Source organism: Elgaria multicarinata, chromosome 7 (genome assembly GCF_023053635.1).
Source record: "Elgaria multicarinata webbii isolate HBS135686 ecotype San Diego chromosome 7, rElgMul1.1.pri, whole genome shotgun sequence".
In the NCBI taxonomy this organism is placed as follows: domain Eukaryota; kingdom Metazoa; phylum Chordata; class Lepidosauria; order Squamata; family Anguidae; genus Elgaria; species Elgaria multicarinata.
In genome coordinates, this window is record NC_086177.1 from 103461006 (window position 1) to 103479852 (window position 18847).

An 18847-nucleotide genomic window follows, 5' to 3' on the forward strand; every position below is an offset into this window, starting at 1 on the left:
TTTAAAACTTGATGTTGTGCAGACTTTATACTGCTAGTTTTACCCTACCCTGTGCCTGTTTACCCTACCCTGTGCCTGTTTGCATTCTCTTCCCCTCCTTATTGTTTTATTGTGATTTTATTAGAATGTAAGCCTATGCGGCAGGGTCTTGCTATTTACTGTTTTACTCTGTACAGCACCATGTACATTGATGGCGCTATATAAATAAATAAATAATAATAATTATAATAGAGTGCTGAACTAGATGGACCCTTGGTCTGATCCAGCAGGGCTCTTCTTATGTTCAGCTTTAGAAGGCTTCAGGGGGCATAATTTCTCCCCCTACTTCTATTGTAGGGCCCCTCATTCTCCCCCTTCTTTGAAACTCTCTGTCATGTCTCTTTGTGACTGATCTCCAGATCTCTATTATTTTGTTAGCTCAAGTTGTCTACCCTGATCCATTTCTATTTAGTGCTTCAATGAAGTGTGGGCAAAGGATCTTCTCCCTTACATTTTGAGATGGTCCCATTAGCTACTATTTTTAGACGGCACTGTGTGTGTGTGAGTATGTGCATGTACATACATGTTTATGTACATACATGATTTTGCTAAAAATACTGGAACTTTGGATCATCCCTTGAAGCTGATTAGTGGCAGAAAAAAGGAAGTACTTTCCACAGAGCACATAGTTAAACTATGGAATTAGTGACGACCATCAATTTGGATGGTTTTAAAAGGGGATTATAACAATTCATGAAGGATAAGGCTATCAGTGGCTTGAATTTACCATGTTAATGAGCTGGATGGGGGTGGAGGGGATGTTATTTGGATGGATCACTGCCTCCTTTTAACATTTCATAAAGTTGGCAGGTATAGCATTGGTGTATTTTGGAGACGGAGCCTGGAGGTTGTGATCCCAGAGATTGTTTCTTTCTGGCCAGCTAGTGGCTCTATTCCATTTTACAAAATCATAGAATAGTAGAGTTGGAATGGGCCTATAAGGCCATCGAGTCCAACCCCCTGCTCAGTTTTAATCAAGGTTTTGAAGACCAGGTCCATCTCATGAAGAGACATTTTTTCTCCCTTTCTCACAATACTGGAACCCGAAGAGGTCATTGCATGAAGCTTGTTGATTGGAGATTCAGGACAGTTAAAAGGAAGCGCATAGTGAGGGGGGACCCAGAGCGCTTCTATGCGACCCCAGTGCACCCCGAAAGGGATCGTCTAACTTGCCTGTAAAAGAAACGAGAAAGAGGCGTCCTTGCCAGCGAGGAGAGCTCGGTGAAAGAAGGCGGGGTGGAGAGGAAAGGAAAAGGAAAGCGCACACCGTCGAGAGAGCGAAGAGGGCACAGAAGAGCGGCTGATTTTCCGCTTGTTTCCCTTCCTCAAAGAACCAAAAGCTGCCAGTTCTCTTCCCCACCCCACCCCACCGCCGCCGCCCCCCACCAAAGGCTGAGGGGGAAGGGATGACGGCGGCGGCTTGTGTTAGAAAAGAGATGCATCTCTCAAGGTGGAGACCCACACACCAACACACCGCTCGCCTCTCCCTTTCCTATTCCTTCTTCCTGTCTCCCGGAGCTGGCACCTTCCCCTCCGAAAGGGGCGCCGGAGCCGGCAGCGGAGTCGTGCCTTCTCTGTTGAGCTCTTCTCGCCAGCCGGCAAGGACGCCTCTTTCTCATTTCTTTTACAGGCAAGTTAGATGATCGTTTTCGGGGTGCACTGGGGTCGCATAGAAGCGCTCTGGGTACGACGTGCGGATCCCCCCTGAGACTAAGTAATTTGCTACCACAGGATGTAGTGATGACCTTTAATTTGGATGGCTTTAAGAGGAGATTGTACCAATCCATAGAGAAAATGGCTATCAATGGCTACTAGGCATGATGGCTATATATGACCTCACAGGCAGAGTATGTCTTTGTATACCAGTTGTTGGGGAACACAAGCAGGAAGGTACTACTGCACTCATGTCCTACTGGTGGGCTTCCCACAGGCAGCAGGTTGGCCTCTGTATAAATACAATTCTGGACTAAATGAACCACTGATCTGATTCTGCATGGCTCTTCTGTTCGTATGACAGGAGTGACTGTGGATTTTATTGAGCCTGCCCATCTTTTCTTTCATGATTGGAGCACCATCTGGACACCTTGGAGGAAAAGGTGGGCATGTTTAGCCTGGAGAAGAGAAGATTGAGGGGAGACATGAGAGCACTCTTCCAATACTTAAAAGGTTGTCACACAGAGGAGGGCCAGGATCTCTTCTCGATCCTCCCAGAGTGCAGGACACGGAATAACGGGCTCAAGTTAAAGGAAGCCAGATTCCAGCTGGACATCAGGAAAAACTTCCTGACTGTTAGAGCAGTACGACAATGGAATCAGTTACCTAGGGAGGTTGTGGGCTCTCCCACACTAGAGGCCTTCAAGAGGCAGCTGGACAAGCATCTGTCAGGGATGCTTTAGGGTGGATTCGTGCATTGAGCAGGGGGTTGGACTCGATGGCCTTGTAGGCCCCTTCCAACTCTGCTATTCTATGATTCTATGATTCTATAAGGGAGGAATACAAATATGATAAATAAGTTTCTATACCTTTGTCCTAACCATAGTAAACCCATTTATTTATTTATTTATTTATTTATTGCATTACTATACCGCCCAATAGCCAAAGCTTTCTGGGTGGATCAAAAAAATTTAAACCATCGAGGACAATTCAAAGTATAAAACAAACTACAATATAAAAACACAATATAAAACTACAATATAAAAGCACAGCCAGGATGAAACCGAGCAGCAATGCAGAGATTTATACAGATTTAAAATACAGATTTAAAACAGAGTTAAAAGACTAAAATGGTAATCTGTTAAAATACTGGGAAAATCAAAAGGTCTTCCCTGACGTCGAAAAGAGTATAATGTAGGTGTCAGGTGAACCTCTCTAGGGAGCTCATTCCACAGCTGGGGTGCCACAGCAGAGAAGGCCCTCCTCCTGGTAGCCACCTGCCTCACCTCCTTCGGCAGGGGCTCACGGAGAAACCCATACAGTTCAAAGTGTCATAAAATGCACACACAATTAGCTGATGGAAATTTTGTTCATTTTTTGTTGTATCTTTTTTAAAAAACGATTTCTATCAATTTCCTTCAACCCCACCCTGAAATGCCATCAGCCACTATGAACATGTTGGGAAAGTGGCATATGATTTAATCAACAACAGTCATCACCTTAAGCAGACAAAATACCTTCAATAGTTTCCCTTACAGTTAGTACCTACATCTTCCCCTTGAGCAATATTGTAGAAAATCAGAGGATTTAACAGGAGTTACTTTGGATCTGTAACTACTTAAGAATTGTAGCAAGAGGAGAAAATAATTAGCTTTGCGGTCTCTAAAAAAAATGCGATTCCTAAATACTTCAACTCCTCTCTCCTAAACGCATTTGTCCGATAGTAAGTTCCAGTGATTTTGGTGGGATTTGCTTCCAAGTAAACGTACTTAGGATGGATTTGATAGAGGCGCTTGCTCTGAGCTAAACAGATGAGCACCAGATGTTTCAACTTGGCAGATACTTTTGGTTCACGTAATCTCTAAATTTTGTTACTTCTGTATTTCTTTCTTTCCTTGAGGCAATTGGCTCTCCAGGTTTATGGCCATCTTTACTGCCCTGCCTGCCTCCTGGCATTTTGAGACAACCTTTCTTTTTCTTGGAAGAATCTCAACAATATTGAAGTGGGGGGGGGGGGATGACTTCTGAACCTTGGCGCCTTTCACGATCTCTTCTGCCTTCACATGCTTGGCCATCTGGGCTTGTCAATATACTTAAATAGAGAGGGACTGTGACCTACATATAACATCTGAGCAATGCCAGATAGTGGAGGACATTAGCTTTATATTTATTTCTTAAGTTATACTTCTTTTTCCTATTTCCTTCCTCCTAAAAGACACACACTTTGGGGACGTATTTATAATTAGGGATGTGCTCCGCTTCTCTTCGGTTCAGAGAAGCAGGAGCGAGGCGGCCTAATTCGCCTCCGGAAAAGGCGGAGGCGAAGAGAGTCAGGGGGGTTGCGGATCGAGGCGAAGAGGATCGCCTCAATCCGGAACTTCGCCTGAAGGTAAGTGGGGGGGAGGAGGACTAATCTGGTGCTGCCGGCACGGCCATCCATGCGGCGACGGAAGCACCACGTAAGGGAGCAGGGAGGAGGAACGCTTACCTTCCTCCATCGCGGGCTTCAATTGAGGCCCCGGTTGAAGCCGGAAGTGAAGGCCGAGGCCTCTTCCGGCTTCAACTGGGGCATCAATTGAAGCCCGCGACGGAGGAAGGTAAGGGGGCAGGGACTGGGGTGGGGGCCTGGCCTACCTGGCGGTGCCAGATAAGGGAGCAGGGAGGAGGGACGCTTACCTTCCTTCATCGCGGGCTTCAATTGAGGCCCCGGTTGAAGCCGGAAGTGAAGGCCGAGGCCTCTTCCGGCTTCAACCGGGCCCTCAATTGAAGCCCGTGACAGAGGAAGGTAAGGGGCCGGGGCCGGGGGCAGGGGCCTGGCCTAAATGGCGCCGCCGGCGCCGCCATCCATGCAGCGGCGCCGGCAGCAGCACCAGGTAAGGGAGCAGGGAGGAGGGACGCTTACCTTCCTCTGTCGGGGGCTTCAATTGAGGCCCCAGTTGAAGCCAGAAGTGAAGGCCGAGGCCTCTTCCGGCTTCAACCGGGGCCTCAATTGAAGCCCGCGATGGAGGAAGGTAAGGGGGCAGGGACCAGGGCGGGGGCCTGGCCTACCTGGCGCCGCTGGCACCGCCATCCATGTGGCAGCGCCAGCGGCAGCGGCAGGTAAGGGAGCAGGGAGGAGGGACGCTTACCTTCCTCCGTCGCGGGCTTCAATTGAGGCCCTGGTTGAAGCTGGAAGTGAAGGCCAAGGCCTCATCCGGCTTCAACTGGGGCCTCAATTAGTGGCGGCGGCGAAGCCGAATCTCGCTCCGCAGAGCGGAGCGAAGAGGATCGAGCCCGATCCGGATTTTTCGGATTGGGCCATGAAGCGGATTGGGGGGTCCGTGCACACCCCTATTTATAATGACACTAGAATCATAGAGTTGGAAGGAGCCTATAAGGCCATCGAGTCCAACCCCCTGCTCAATGCAGGAATCTACCCTAAAGCATCCCTGACAGATGCTTGTCCAGCTGCCTCTTGAATGACTCTACTGTGGGAGAGCCCACAACCTCCCTAGGTAACTGGTTCCATTGTCGTACTGCTCTAACAGTCAGGAAGTTTTTCCTGATCTCCAGCCGGAATCTGGCTTCCTTTAAATTGAGCCTGTTATTCCATGTCCTGCACTTTGGGAGGATCGAGAAGAGATCCTGGCCCTCCTCTGTGTGACAACCTTTCAAGTATTTGAAGAGTGCTATCATGTCTGTCCTCAGCCTTCTCTTCTCCAGGCTAAACATACCCAGTTGTTTCAGTCTCTCTTCATAGGGAGGTGCTTCTGTGGCCATTTTCATAAGTCCTATCAGTGACCTACTGCCTAATCCTTGGAATTACCAGATTTGAGTATATTTGATGCATCCAGAATCCTTACAGATTCTGGAGTGGGAGGCAAAAATTGAATAGAAACCTGGAATTGAAATGTGGCTCTTCTGAATTTTGCCAGAGCAGAAACCCACTCTAGAACCTGTCCCTGCTGTTGTTGACAAAGTAACTCATGGACTGCCTTGCCAGCCTTCTTTGGGTGGGGGGACAGCAGGAGGAATGAATGGACTGATCCTCAGCTTTGTGATAATGCCATTGTAGTGGTAGCATTCGATATGTGATTCAAGGTAGGCGGTGCCTTAATTTATCTCTCTTGGTCCAGTCTCAATTCTTGGTGATATATTTTGCACTGAATGAGAACATTGTAAAATGCATGGGGAAAAAAAATTATAATATATTTTGTATTCTGTGTTGTACCCCGCCTCGATCCAGGCAGAAAAAGGCATTGATGATGATGGGCCCTTCCACACGCCGTACTGAAGGTGCATGCATGCGCCCCAAGTACGACCCAAAATGATAGTGTGGACTACAGCCAGAAGAGACGGAGGAGGAGGCGGCTGGGGAATCTGGGCACGTCCTTGCCGCCTCCCCGCCGGCCTCCTGCTGCCTGGGTAAGAGTGACCCTGGTTGGAGAGCTCGGCTTCCGCCTCCGCCGAGCTCTCCAACCCGGGTCGCTCTTACCCTGGCAGCAGGAGGCCGGCGGGGAGGCAGCAGCGGCAAGGACGCGCCCGGATTCCCCAGCCGCCTCCTCCTCCGTCTCTTCTGGCTGTAGTCCACACTATCGTTTTGGGGTCGTACTTGGGGCACATGCATGCGCCTTCAGTACGGCGTGTGGAAGGGCCCGATGATTTCTATTATTGAGGAAATATCTTAAGGGGGCATATCTCAGGCCTTTCCTAAAACCCGTCTTTCCTTTGGTTTGATTTTAGGGCTCCAGCCATTCCAAAGTGTTCAGACTCAAACGCAGTTCCAGCTCCTCCTCCCTCCTGGCAAGGCCTGCCGTCCAGACTATGCTGGCTTGCTAGAGGCTTTCCAGATCTTTATTCTGGATGAGATGAAGGCCCGTGGATTTTGCCATATTCAGGTATGGATACCATTAACCCACCCAAAGTGAATTTAAATAAATAAAACAATGTATCATAAGTTTGCGATGGTACGACCACACTTAGAATTAGGGGTGTGCACGGACCCCCCACTCCGCTTCACTTTAAGATCCGCCATTTTCGGATCGGCCCGCTCCGCCCCGCCCCCACTCCGCCTGTGCCCACTCCGCTCCGCTCGGAGCTCCGGATCCGGATCGGAGCTCCGGTCCCCCCCCATAGGGGGGGTTACTGGGCCCTGCCGCCCATGCGGCGACGGCGGCAGAGCCCGGTAAGGAGGAGGGGGGCCTTACCTGCCTCCGTCCATGGTCCGTCGCCGTCTTCAATTGAGCCCGTGGTTTCACCAGGAAGTCTGGGCCGCAAGTGCGGCCCAGACTTCCTGCTGGAACCACGGGCTCAATTGGAGACGCTGACGGACTGCGGACGGAGGCAGGTAAGGGAGAGGAGGGCGGGGGGGTTACCGGGCTCTGCCGCCTTTGCCGCCCATGCGGCGACGGCAGCAGAGCCTGGTAAGGGACCAAGGGGGAGGGGGGCCTTACCTGCCTCCGTCCGCGGTCCGTCACCATCTTCAATTGAGCCCATGGTTCCACCAGGAAGTCTGGGCCGCAAGTGCAGCCCAGACTTCCTGCTGGAACCACGGGCTCAATTGGAGATGCTGACGGACCGTGGACGGAGGCAGGTAAGGGAGAGGAGGGCGGGGGGCGTTACCGGGCCCTGCTGCCGTCGCCGCATGGGCGACAGCGGCAGGGCCCGGTAAACCCCACTTACCTTTCCGGCGGAGCTCCAGATCGAGGCGAAGGATCCGCCTTCACCTCGATCCTCTTCGCCATGCTCCGCCGGCCCCCCAATCCTCTTTGCCTCCGCCTTAAGGGCAGGCGAAGCCCCCCGCTCCGCTACTGCTTCTCCGGTCCGATTAGAAGCGGAGCACATCCCTACTTAGAATACTGTGTACAGTTCTGGGCACTGCACCTAAAAAAACAGAAAGACATTGTAGAGCTGGAAAAGGGGCAGAAAAAGGCCACTAAAAGTATCAAGGGGCTGGAGCATCTCCCCTATGAGAGAAGGTTGTAACAGCTGGGATTGTTTAGCTTGGAAAAAAGGAGGGTAAAGCTTTGTTTGTAATGGACTGGAATCCTTTGATGGAATATTTGCAAGAGTTGGAGAAAATGATTTATGTGTCTGTGGATTCAACATATAATGTCGATGGATTCAGTACACAATACTGTGCTGACTAGAGAGAAGTAAGAATTTATTATTATTTTATATAATGATATAATGTTACTGTAGTTAGGGAACTAACAAAGAATAGATAGCCTATATGTCTGACATGAAGAATGCCTTAAATGTACTAAGTAGTGTTGTTTTGTTTGTTAAGTTTTGTCTTTTAGTGTAGAAAACCATAAAATTGTTGAACCGGAGAAAAGGAGGGTAAGGGGAGACATGATAGAGGTGTACAAAATTATGCCTGGTGTGGAGAATGTGGACAGGGAGACATTTTCCTCCCTTTCTTGTAATGCTGGAACCCAGTGAGGTCATCTCATGAAGCTGATTGGTGGGAGGCTGTGGACGGATAAAAGGAAGCACTTCTTCACACAGCGCATAGTTAAACGATGGAATTTGCTACCACAAGATGTAGTGATGGCCACCAATTTGGATGGCTTTAAAAGGGGGTTAGACACATTGCTGGAGGAGGAGGCTGTCAATGGCTATTATGTGATGCCTCCAGTATCAGAGGCAGCAAGCCCATGTACACCAGTTGTTGGGGAACATGGGCAGGAGGGTGCTTTTGAACTCATATCCTGCTTTTGGGTTTCCCGTGGACAGCTGGTTGACCACTATGTGAACTGATTGCTGGACTAGACACTAGGTGTTCAGAAGAGGGCAACCAGGATGATCAGAGGTCTAGAAACAAAGCCCTATGAAGGGAGACTGAAAGAACTGGGCATGTTTAGCCTGGAGAAGAGAAGATGGAGGGGAGACATGATAGCACTCTTCAAATACTTAAAAGGTTGTCACACAGAGGAGGGCCAGGATCTCTTCTCGATCCTCCCAGAGTGCAGGACACAGAATAATGGGCTCAAGTTAAAGGAAGCCAGATTCCGGCTGGACATCAGGAAAAACTTCCTGACTGTTAGAGCAGTGCGACGTTGGAATTAGCTACCTAGGGAGGTTGTGGGCTCTCCCACACTAGAGGCCTTCAAGAGGCAGCTGGACAACCATCTGTCAGGGATGCTTTAAGGTGGATTCCTGCATTGAGCAGGGGGTTGGACTCGATGGCCTTGTAGGCCCCTTCCAACTCTGCTATTCTATGATTCTATGATTCTATGACCCCAGGTGTGATCTAGCATGGCTCTTATGTTCTTATGCTTAGTTGAGTGTTGTGTAACAGTATCACATGGATCCCTGGTTTCCTGACCCTATCATGACACTAATCTCAGTCAGTTCAGAAAGTCAGCCATTCCACACCCTCTACAATGCTTTAGATAAGCAGTGCCACATTATTTGATTAAAGTGGAACTTAGTTGTCTGATGGACTCCAACACACAGTAGATTCTGCAATCACCACTTCTTCGGCAAAGTTCAAAGCTCATGGCTTGATGGATCTTAGCGGTAATCAAGTTGTCCTTGATTCCCACTTCTGGGGGACAGCAAAGTCCTTTCTGCTCATGCCTTCATTCAACATGTGGATGGAGTAGTTGAGCTGTGCCCAGTGGCCCTACTCAACATGTCAAGATGTCCATTGTCATGCTGGGAGCAGTTGGGCAATGGAACCTACGAACTTTGGGACATTGCAGATATTTTCATTTTTCTTTTTCTTTTTTGCATTTGATGTTCCACAGTTTGGGATAATTCATTCAACAAATGTGTGTGGGAAATTCTGGCTCATTTGGTCAATGTCAAAACATGTCAAAGATATATATCCTAGCACTTTTATGTTCATTATATTAATGATTACCAAGTCACGTAAAATGTTTCTCACTCGGCCTACATTATTTTAAGTCAATGTGATAAGTTTGCCATGACCATAATACTCCCAAGTTTTGGAGAATTGTTGGGAAGTGGGATGGGATTGCTGTGCCTTCCAATTTGGGCTAGAACCAATTTAGCAGCCATTCATTTTCTGCAAGTTCACACAGATTTTTAGTCCAATCCTATGCATGTGTACTTGACTGTCGGGCCTACAGTGTGAATAGGAACATAGGGCCTTCCTAGACGAGGCCTTAGCGCGCCTTCTGTCCCGGCTTCCCTGCTGTGCGTCCAGATGACGCACAGGGGAATCCGGAGACAGGCCGTGCTGAGGCCTTCTCCAACGCGCCATAAGCGAATTCGCTTATGGCGCGCCTTTTCCCCAGCTCCGGCCTGAGGCCGGAGCTGGGGAAGGTCTAGGGACTTCCGTGGCTTTTTGCGGCTAATCGCTTACTCACGAGTAGCCACAAAAAGCCGCGGACTGGCCACAGCGCTGAGCGCTGTGCCCATCGGCCGGGGAGATCCCGGGAGGGAAAAGGAGGGGAGACGACACAGGACACACACACACACACACGGAGGGAAAAGGAGGGGAGATGACACAGGACACACACACACACACGGAGGGAAAAGGAGGGGAGATGACACAGGACACACACACACGCACGGAGGGAAAAGGAGGGGAGACGACACAGGACACACACACACACACACGGAGGGAAAAGGAGGGGAGACGACACAGGACACACACACACACACACGGAGGGAAAAGGAGGGGAGATGACACAGGACACACACACACACACGGAGGGAAAAGGAGGGGAGATGACACAGGACACACACACACGCACGGAGGGAAAAGGAGGGGAGACGACACAGGACACACACACACACACACACACGGAGGGAAAAGGAGGGGAGACGACACAGGACACACACACACACACACACGGAGGGAAAAGGAGGGGAGATGACACAGGACACACACACACACACACACGGAGGGAAAAGGAGGGGAGACGACACAGGACACACACACACACACACGGAGGGAAAAGGAGGGGAGATGACACAGGACACACACACACACGGAGGGAAAAGGAGGGGAGATGACACAGGACACACACACACACGCACGGAGGGAAAAGGAGGGGAGATGACACAGGACACACACACACACGCACGGAGGGAAAAGGAGGGGAGACGACACAGGACACACACACACACACACACGGAGGGAAAAGGAGGGGAGATGACACAGGACACACACACACACACACGGAGGGAAAAGGAGGGGAGACGACACAGGACACACACACACACACGGAGGGAAAAGGAGGGGAGATGACACAGGACACACACACACACACGGAGGGAAAAGGAGGGGAGATGACACAGGACACACACACACACACACGGAGGGAAAAGGAGGGGAGATGACACAGGACACACACACACACGCACGGAGGGAAAAGGAGGGGAGATGACACAGGACACACACACACACACACACGGAGGGAAAAGGAGGGGAGACGACACACGGGACATGGAGGGAGAGAAAGATCAGGAAGGGATCAGGAGCGGATGGGGGGGGGGTTAACTAATAAAAAACCCTTACCTTCTCCGCAGTCTTCGGGCGCACGTGGCCCCTTTAAAACTTTTTAAAAAATGGCCGGCGCTGCAGGGCTTCCGTCGTCCCTGCGCGTTGTGCGTCTAGGAGGCTGGGCGGCGCGCGTTAAAGTTTGCACGCCGTCGCCCCGCCTCCCTGCCGGCTTATCCCGGCAGGTCTAGCAAGGCCCATAGCCTTCGACTCAGCACTAATCAGTCCTAACTATACCACAAGGTGATCATGAGAGAAACCATATTAGATTAGCTGCCAAGTACCAGGGGTTTTTTAGAGCAAATTTCCCAACTGAACAAATGCCCTGTCAGACACAGACACCTGCCCCTGCCCAAGCCAAACACATTATTTCCCTTTCACGACAGTGCAGGTTATCACCAACACTAGCAGCATCTTAAACTTAAAGACAGATTGACAGGGCCACACAGATACGCAGGAAGGACAACAGGCCAAGAGAAGTACACCACTGGTGGTCACTTACAGCCCCCAATTGAATTCCAACCCATCAGTGAATTTCAACCCATCATCAGCACAGACACTTCTCTCATACAAGCCTTGGGATGCAGACCAGTCCGGGCCTACAGACAACCTCCCAACCTGAAGCAGATGCTAACCAGCAACAGGACACAGGACAGAGACACAGACAGGGGACCAGACCATGCAATAGGTGCCAACTCTGCCCCCACATCTATTCAGGCAACACTGTCACAGGACCCAACAACATCAGTCACACCATCAAGAGCTCTTACACCTGCATCCTCATATAATTTGTGTTACATGCCATCCCTGATTTCGTCTATTGTTAAGTTCTTAATAAACACATACACATAGCAGGTGTCTTTTTTACACCACTTTTTTCAACAGCACATTATCAGATTTCCAGCTGCACATTTCTTCCCCCAACTGCACATTTTGTGTCCAACTGCACACTAAAAAAAAAACCCTGCCAAGTAGACAAAGCCACATTTAAAGGGCCATTCACAATACTCAAGGGAGTCAAATAGACAGCACCAGGTAAACGGGTCCTATCTGTGAAAAGATCTGGCTTCTTTCTTTAAGGTAAATGTCCTTGAGCATCCTGTGTCTATTCCTGTCTGTGGTGATTCTGCTGTACTGGCTGAGTGTTTGGCTGTGGACCGCCTGGGAGTGAACATAACATGGAGAACTTTGCTTGAGGATGTTCCAGCAGCTTCACTTCCTGATTTACACAACATTGGTACGGTTAAATGTTCCTCTTTGTGTGGCCTGTTTTGTCAAAATGATTACTGTCTCTGTGTTCTTGAAAGATGCCAGCATGCTAGAAATCTGCAAGGAAAATTGTGAGTGCTAGAAATCTGCAAGGAAAATTGCGGGGGCGTTGGAGAAAATCCAACACCCCACCCACCCTGCAAATGAATGAAATTTTGGAGATTACAGACGCTTGACACTATAGAGAAAAATAGGGTTTAACTACATTGTGGGAAAGAACCGTGCTTAAATATGATTTTCAAAGACAGCCTTCCGCAACCTGGTATTGTCCAGATGTCTTGGACTACAACTCCCATCATTGGGAGGATTCCATTACTAGCAATTGTGCATGTAGCATAAAACAGAAAATGGAGCATCACTTGGTGTTTTGATCCAAGCGAAGCAATGTTGCTCCCTTCTTACCCAAGCATAGAAGACTCCTCCTAAAGACCATCTGTCAATCAATAGGCCAAGTGACATGCCATGAATTCCAAGTTCAGATTTCCCTTGTTCTAATGCCACTGCTTAATCTCTGGATTCGGTTACAGACCCCACCGGTACCTTTATCATTCTGTTCTGAGCAATCTTGCATGCTTTCATTTTCCAATTTGGCATTTACTAGAGTCTGTCTGTCTGTCTGCCCATTTTCTTAATTAGGACCAAATATAAATTTCTCCAGAAGCTGGCTTTGGATGGAGTGGTTGTGTGGTAACCAGGTCTGCAGCCTATTTGGATTTACATCCATGCATCTGGGCTGAATTATATGGGAATAGCTCTGTATTAGCTTGCTCTTCTGTATCATATACATCAAAGAACAACTTGTGTTCAGACATGTATTCAAATTTTGTTTTTGGAGGCACACTGGACCACCAGGAAGACTTTTTGGATCTGTTCAGCTGCTGTACAAAGAATGGCTGTGGATTATATTATAAACAGAAAAATGTAGGGATTATATAAACTGGTATATCAATGTTAATAATAAATAAAATCTTGGTTGATTAAAATGTCCCAGATTTCCATACTATGTAAGGTGAATTAAGGTGAATGAGACTCAACTGTTGATTAGGGCTGTTCACCCATCCCTGATCCACCTCGGAAGCCGGCTCAGAGCCCTCAAAGCAGCCCCGGTTCGGCTCGGCAAGTTTCAGGCCTTCCGAGGCAAGATTCAGGCCTTCCGAGGTGACTCAGACTTTTCTGGGTGCCGGCTGTGCACCCAGCACCCAGAAAAGTCTTCCACAGTCTCCTTACCTGCTGCCTCTGCCATCCGCCACCTCCACCTTCTTGCTTCTGTTTAGTACCTCTATGGTCACAAACTATGGTGGCCATAGAGGTACTAATCAATCAGAGGGTCCGCGATATCTTAAAATCACATGGCCTACTTCCTGTCATTTGTTTTGGTGGCACTGGAAGCTGCCAGAAGCAAGGAGGCAGCAGCGGCCGGCAGCAGGTAAGTGACCCTCCAAGGGCCGCCTCTGAAGCGCTGAGGCAGTCCGAAACTTTGGAGCCAATTGGCTTTGGCTTCGGGCTGCCTCGGGCTTCGCCAGAACCGCCTCGGAACAGAGCCGAGGCGGGCCGAATCAGCCTGCCTCGGCTCGGATTCAGGGCCTTGGTCCGAGGCGTAGCACAGCCCTACTTTTGATTACCTGGTTCAAATTCTTGTGATACATGTACTCATCGATAGAAAACCTGAGTAGAAAGCACATGCATTGCATCAGTTGCAAATAGTGCACGTGCATGTAAGTCACAATGTTTTCTTAACCAATGATATGAAACCAGCTAGCCCTTCTGCCTTTTTGCTGCGAAAAGCAACAGAAAAGCAGAAGTGTAAGTGTCAATGCGCTGTTCATGATGGATACAAGTATTTTGTGCTTACTTTTTGTGCTAGGGTAGAAATATCAAACTAATGCTTGCTGTGGTAAACTTGCAAAATGTGTAGAGATGCATGTCCACTGGTGGACAGGTGTCAAGGAGCTGCAAATGGCTGGGTGTATCTCCCCTTCTTAGTTTACTGTTTACCCTCCTCCACTGGGAACTTATTTTGCACAAACCCGATTGAAATGGGAGTTGTTCAAGAACACCTTCTATGGGGTTTGAAGGCTGAGCATATTGGAAGTCAATGTTAAACAGCAATAAGGTAACAACTAATACATAACCAACAATATACAAAATATAAACTCTTTGTATCAGCAACCCAAGCCCCCAAACTAGGTGCACTGAGATGCTTGCAAAGTAGTGTTTCCTCTGGCAAAATAGTGTCCTGACGTTTTCCATGTTCTCATCACTACCATGAGGAGTAAGAAGACTTTTCTTTTAAAGGCTGAACAGGATTCATATCGTTTATCACTTGGTTAATCGCTTTGCAGGACTATGTCCTTGATAAAGGTTTTCAAATTCTGTTCCCCTCTTGTCCTGTTCCATCTTCAATACTTTGCTGTCTTTCCTTCCCTTATAGAAAAAGCAATGGTTGGTGAAAATCTTATTGGCCGTTTTGAGGCGTTGATCAGGAGTGGCGGCTTTGTCCTCCATTTGGACAACAAGCAATTCCAAGCGGACACTTCCTTTCATTTCACCAGAGATGGAGATTTTGACATATCTCCCGAAATTCATCTGGGGTGCAAGAGTGGCTTCCGGAAAGTTTCAGTGACTGGAGAAGCAACCCCAAATTCCCAAGGATGTGGTATGTGTCATCGAGGTTTTCCAGTTGTTGTTGTTTTACTTGTTGTAGTTATCAGTCACTCTGAAGGAGAACTTGTAAATGGGATAATTTCTACTGTGACTTTGCTGCTGTCCTAGATTGTCAAAGGAATGCCCAGGCCTGTTCCTAGACTAAATTATGCTCTGGGGAGGAGTGTCTTCAATCCATTCTTCATTTGTTCAACTTTTGAACACCTTTTTTTTTTTTTACAGTATTTGTCACTCATTTCACAATGGCACTGCTGAGTTATTATCATATAAGATGCTCCATTTACATAGTAGGATAGAATCATAGAATCATAGAATAGCAGAGTTGGAAGGGGCCTACAAGGCCATCGAGTCCAACCCCCTGCTCAATGCACGAATCCACCCTAAAGCATCCCTGACAGATGGTTGTCCAGCTGCCTCTTGAAGGCCTCTAGTGTGGGAGAGCCCACAACCTCCCTAGGTAACTGATTCCATTGTCGTACTGCTCTAACAGTCAGGAAGTTTTTCCTGATGTCCAGCTGGAATCTGGCTTCCTTTAACTTGAGCCCGTTATTCCGTGTCCTGCACTCTGGGAGGATCGAGAAGAGATCCTGGCCCTCCTCTGTGTCACAACCTTTTAAGTATTTGAAGAGTGCTATCATGTCTCCCCTCAATCTTCTCTTCTCCAGGCTAAACATGCCCAGTTCTTTCAGTCTCTCTTCATGTACATACCTATTTTTATTCATGCCCTATGAGTAGGTTGTACTATTGCTTTCAGTGTCTGAGTGGATTGCTGAATCGATAGTCCATGACAGGTGCCCTTCATTCCTCTCCCTCCCAAGCCCAGTGCCCGAGGCAGTCGCTTGGGTCACCAGCCCCTAAATCTGGCCATGGGTAGGGTGGTGGAACTCAGTTCCAGATCTACATATCCTGGACTGGCATAAGCACCAGGTGTGCAGGGTCCACCACTGATGGTTGCCCTGGGTCCGCTTTAATTTTTTTAATTTCCCAGAATGCCCCTCATGTAGCAGCATTATATGAGGAAATCAAAATGGCAGCTAGACCCAGCCATCTAGCTTTGCTCAGAACACTGCTGTTTCCTGACCTACTACCTGAGAAGACTACCAGGGCCCCATTGATGTTAGATGGCACCCATGAGAGGGCACTTGGTCCAGCTCTTAGCCCGAACCTGGAACTGGCCCTCCATGTGTCAGAAATTAATGGTATCATAAGGCAAGCTTACAAATGAATATGAACTGGAGTTGTGTGTCATTTGGAAGGATTTTTGTTTACTAGCTACTTCAGTGAAATTCTGACCAGGATATGTTGATGTAGGGCCATCTTAGGGTTGCAGTTGACAACATAGCAGTTAAAGAATTCATACAAACTCTCATTGTACGTGCCAAAGGTTGACGCCCTCCTTTATCCAAGACTAAGCAACAACGTATCCCAGGCCTTTGCTTCTCTTTCCAGTTCAGGTCACAAGCTGGATGTCTGCCAATACTTTGGTTCCACTTAGGAGCTCTGAGTGCTTCTGATTCCACAGAGTGGAATGCTAAAACCAAAGAAGGAGTGTTGGGCGAGGACAAAGGGCGTGCGGTACGCAACGGCGAAAGGAACACACATATGATTAACAAGGAGCACATGGTGCTAAATGGCATGAGTCATTAAGCAGATGTTAATTAATGCCTGATGGGGAACAGATAAAGAAGACGGCCGCTGTTTGCAGTCTGCATCAGTGCATAGACACATGGGGCGGGGTCAGTGGGTGTGCACAAAGTCATGGGTGGGGCTAGGGATGTCATGTGCACTTGGCTGAGTCCGGGAGTCTGGTGGACCTCCCTGGACCCAGCTTGCTCTTTGAGTGCACCACAGCTCAGCGACTACCCAGCTGCTCTTGTCGGCAGCCTCCATGATGCACAACAATGGAGGCACAGAATTTGCATATTTCTAAAGTTGCATGAATGGGGCCTTTATGGCCGCTACTTACACGACTTTGGAAATACGCAATTCCCAGGGCTGCCATTGTTGTGCACAATGGAGGCTCTGGATGAGGGCAGGTGGCACTATGGCTTCATCGAGCCCTTGCCGGGCCGTGAAGAAGCTTGCGCAGCACCACCCGATGGGACCGGACGCGGGTGAGTCCATCCATTCCTAGGCAGGAGCATGGATGCAGACTCACTATCCCTGTTTTCCCCATCTAGATGTTACACATAGCAAACTTCTGAACTGAGCCTGAGGATTTGTAAGACTTGGTCCTGGGCAGCCAAGGCTGTGCTTTGGCAAAGGCAAAAAGAGAGGAAGATGGAAGGAAGGGTGCATATAAAAGAGCCAGTTCTCTTCATTGCTCAGATCAGTGAGCAAAGCTGGATCCAAGAAGCTCCTTTAAGGTAGGGTGACCATATGAAAAGGAGGACAGGGCTCCTGTCTGTTTAACAGTTGTATAGAAAAGGGGATTTCTGCAGGTGTCATTTGTATGCATGCCGCACTTGGTGACAATCCCTCTTCATCACCACAGTTAAAGGTGTGCATCTGGTCACTAGAGGGCAGGGCTCCTGCACCTTTAACTGTGGTGATGAAGAGGGATTGTCACCAAGTGCAGCATGCCTACAAATGTCACCTGTTGAAATTCCCTTTTCTATACAACTGTTAAAGCTACGGGAGCCCTGTCCTCCTTTCCATATGGTCACCCTACCTATGAGGGTCACAAGATACTGCCTGTCCTACCGTTGCAGAGGAGAATTTCTTGACCTGTGAGACTCATCCCCTGCAGTTTTCTCCTTCTTCCAGAGCTGGGAGGTGGCAGTGTACAGATTAAGGCCATAGCTAGACCTAAGGTTTATCCCAGGATTGTCCTGGGGTCAAACCTGTTCATCTAAGTGCCACACAGGGCATCCAGTGCTCAGGCAGGGATGAACCCGGGATGATCCTGGGATAAACCTTAGGTCTAGCTATGGCCTAAGTTTCCTGCCTTCTACCTCAAGTTCAAGACTTGCTGCAGGTGCCCAGTGGCACATTTGGTTCAGTGTTGTGGAAAGCTCCAGTTCTTCCATATGGTAATGCCATTGACTGTATGCTTGGCCATGTATACAAGTGGAACATTCACTGGACCTGAACTTTACAGCACTTTACTCCTCTTCGACAGCTCTTGGAATGAAACCAGGCTCCGAGGACATTCAGTCCCAGAGCTCTTGCCAGCACAAAATTCACATCTAAAAATTAGAACGCCTTGCCAGGTAGAAACGTCAATCCCTGACATCTGGAAATGACCTGGTATTTTATTTTTGTAGTCCTCCCCCCTTGCCTTCATTAACATATGAAAAGGATCATAGAGCCGCAATATGTTCTAAGATGTGAAAATGAAAACAAACACAAGTGCACAATTTCTAGGAACTCGCCCATTTTTACGGGTGGACATTCTTTTCATGCAAAATAGGAGTTTGTGGGGCGTGTCCAAAATGTTGTCTGAAAGACACACACACCGCCCTGCAAATTTTGCCTTCACAGATCATTTTGCTCTTGTTCACTGCCTCTCTCAGCAGGTGCTAAGGAAAATATTTATTTATTTATTTTTAAGTGGGTGTTTGCTGGTTAGATGATCCAACCAATCAGTGCTCATGTAACCAGCATGATTACCTCATGGGACTATGTAGCTCATCAATTTCGCTATGTGACAACATCACAAAGCCAAATCTGAGTGAGGGCAATATTCACTGCCCTTGCTCTGAATGGGAGAATATTTTCTTCCTGTTTTGTACCCCACTCCTAAATTGTTGCTGAAACAGATAG

The 18847-nt window shown here is 48.4% G+C and overlaps 1 protein-coding gene across 1 annotated transcript in view; it reads left to right on the plus strand.

Annotated features, from left to right (window-relative positions):
• TG (thyroglobulin) overlaps positions 1 to 18847 on the plus strand; it is a 199420-nt gene that overhangs the window by 43874 nt on the left and 136699 nt on the right. The window contains exons 18-20 of the mRNA XM_063131335.1: positions 6415 to 6569; positions 12230 to 12386; positions 14850 to 15074. Coding sequence (XP_062987405.1) covers positions 6415 to 6569; positions 12230 to 12386; positions 14850 to 15074 — 537 coding nt within the window. The remainder of the gene's footprint in view (positions 1 to 6414; positions 6570 to 12229; positions 12387 to 14849; positions 15075 to 18847) is intronic.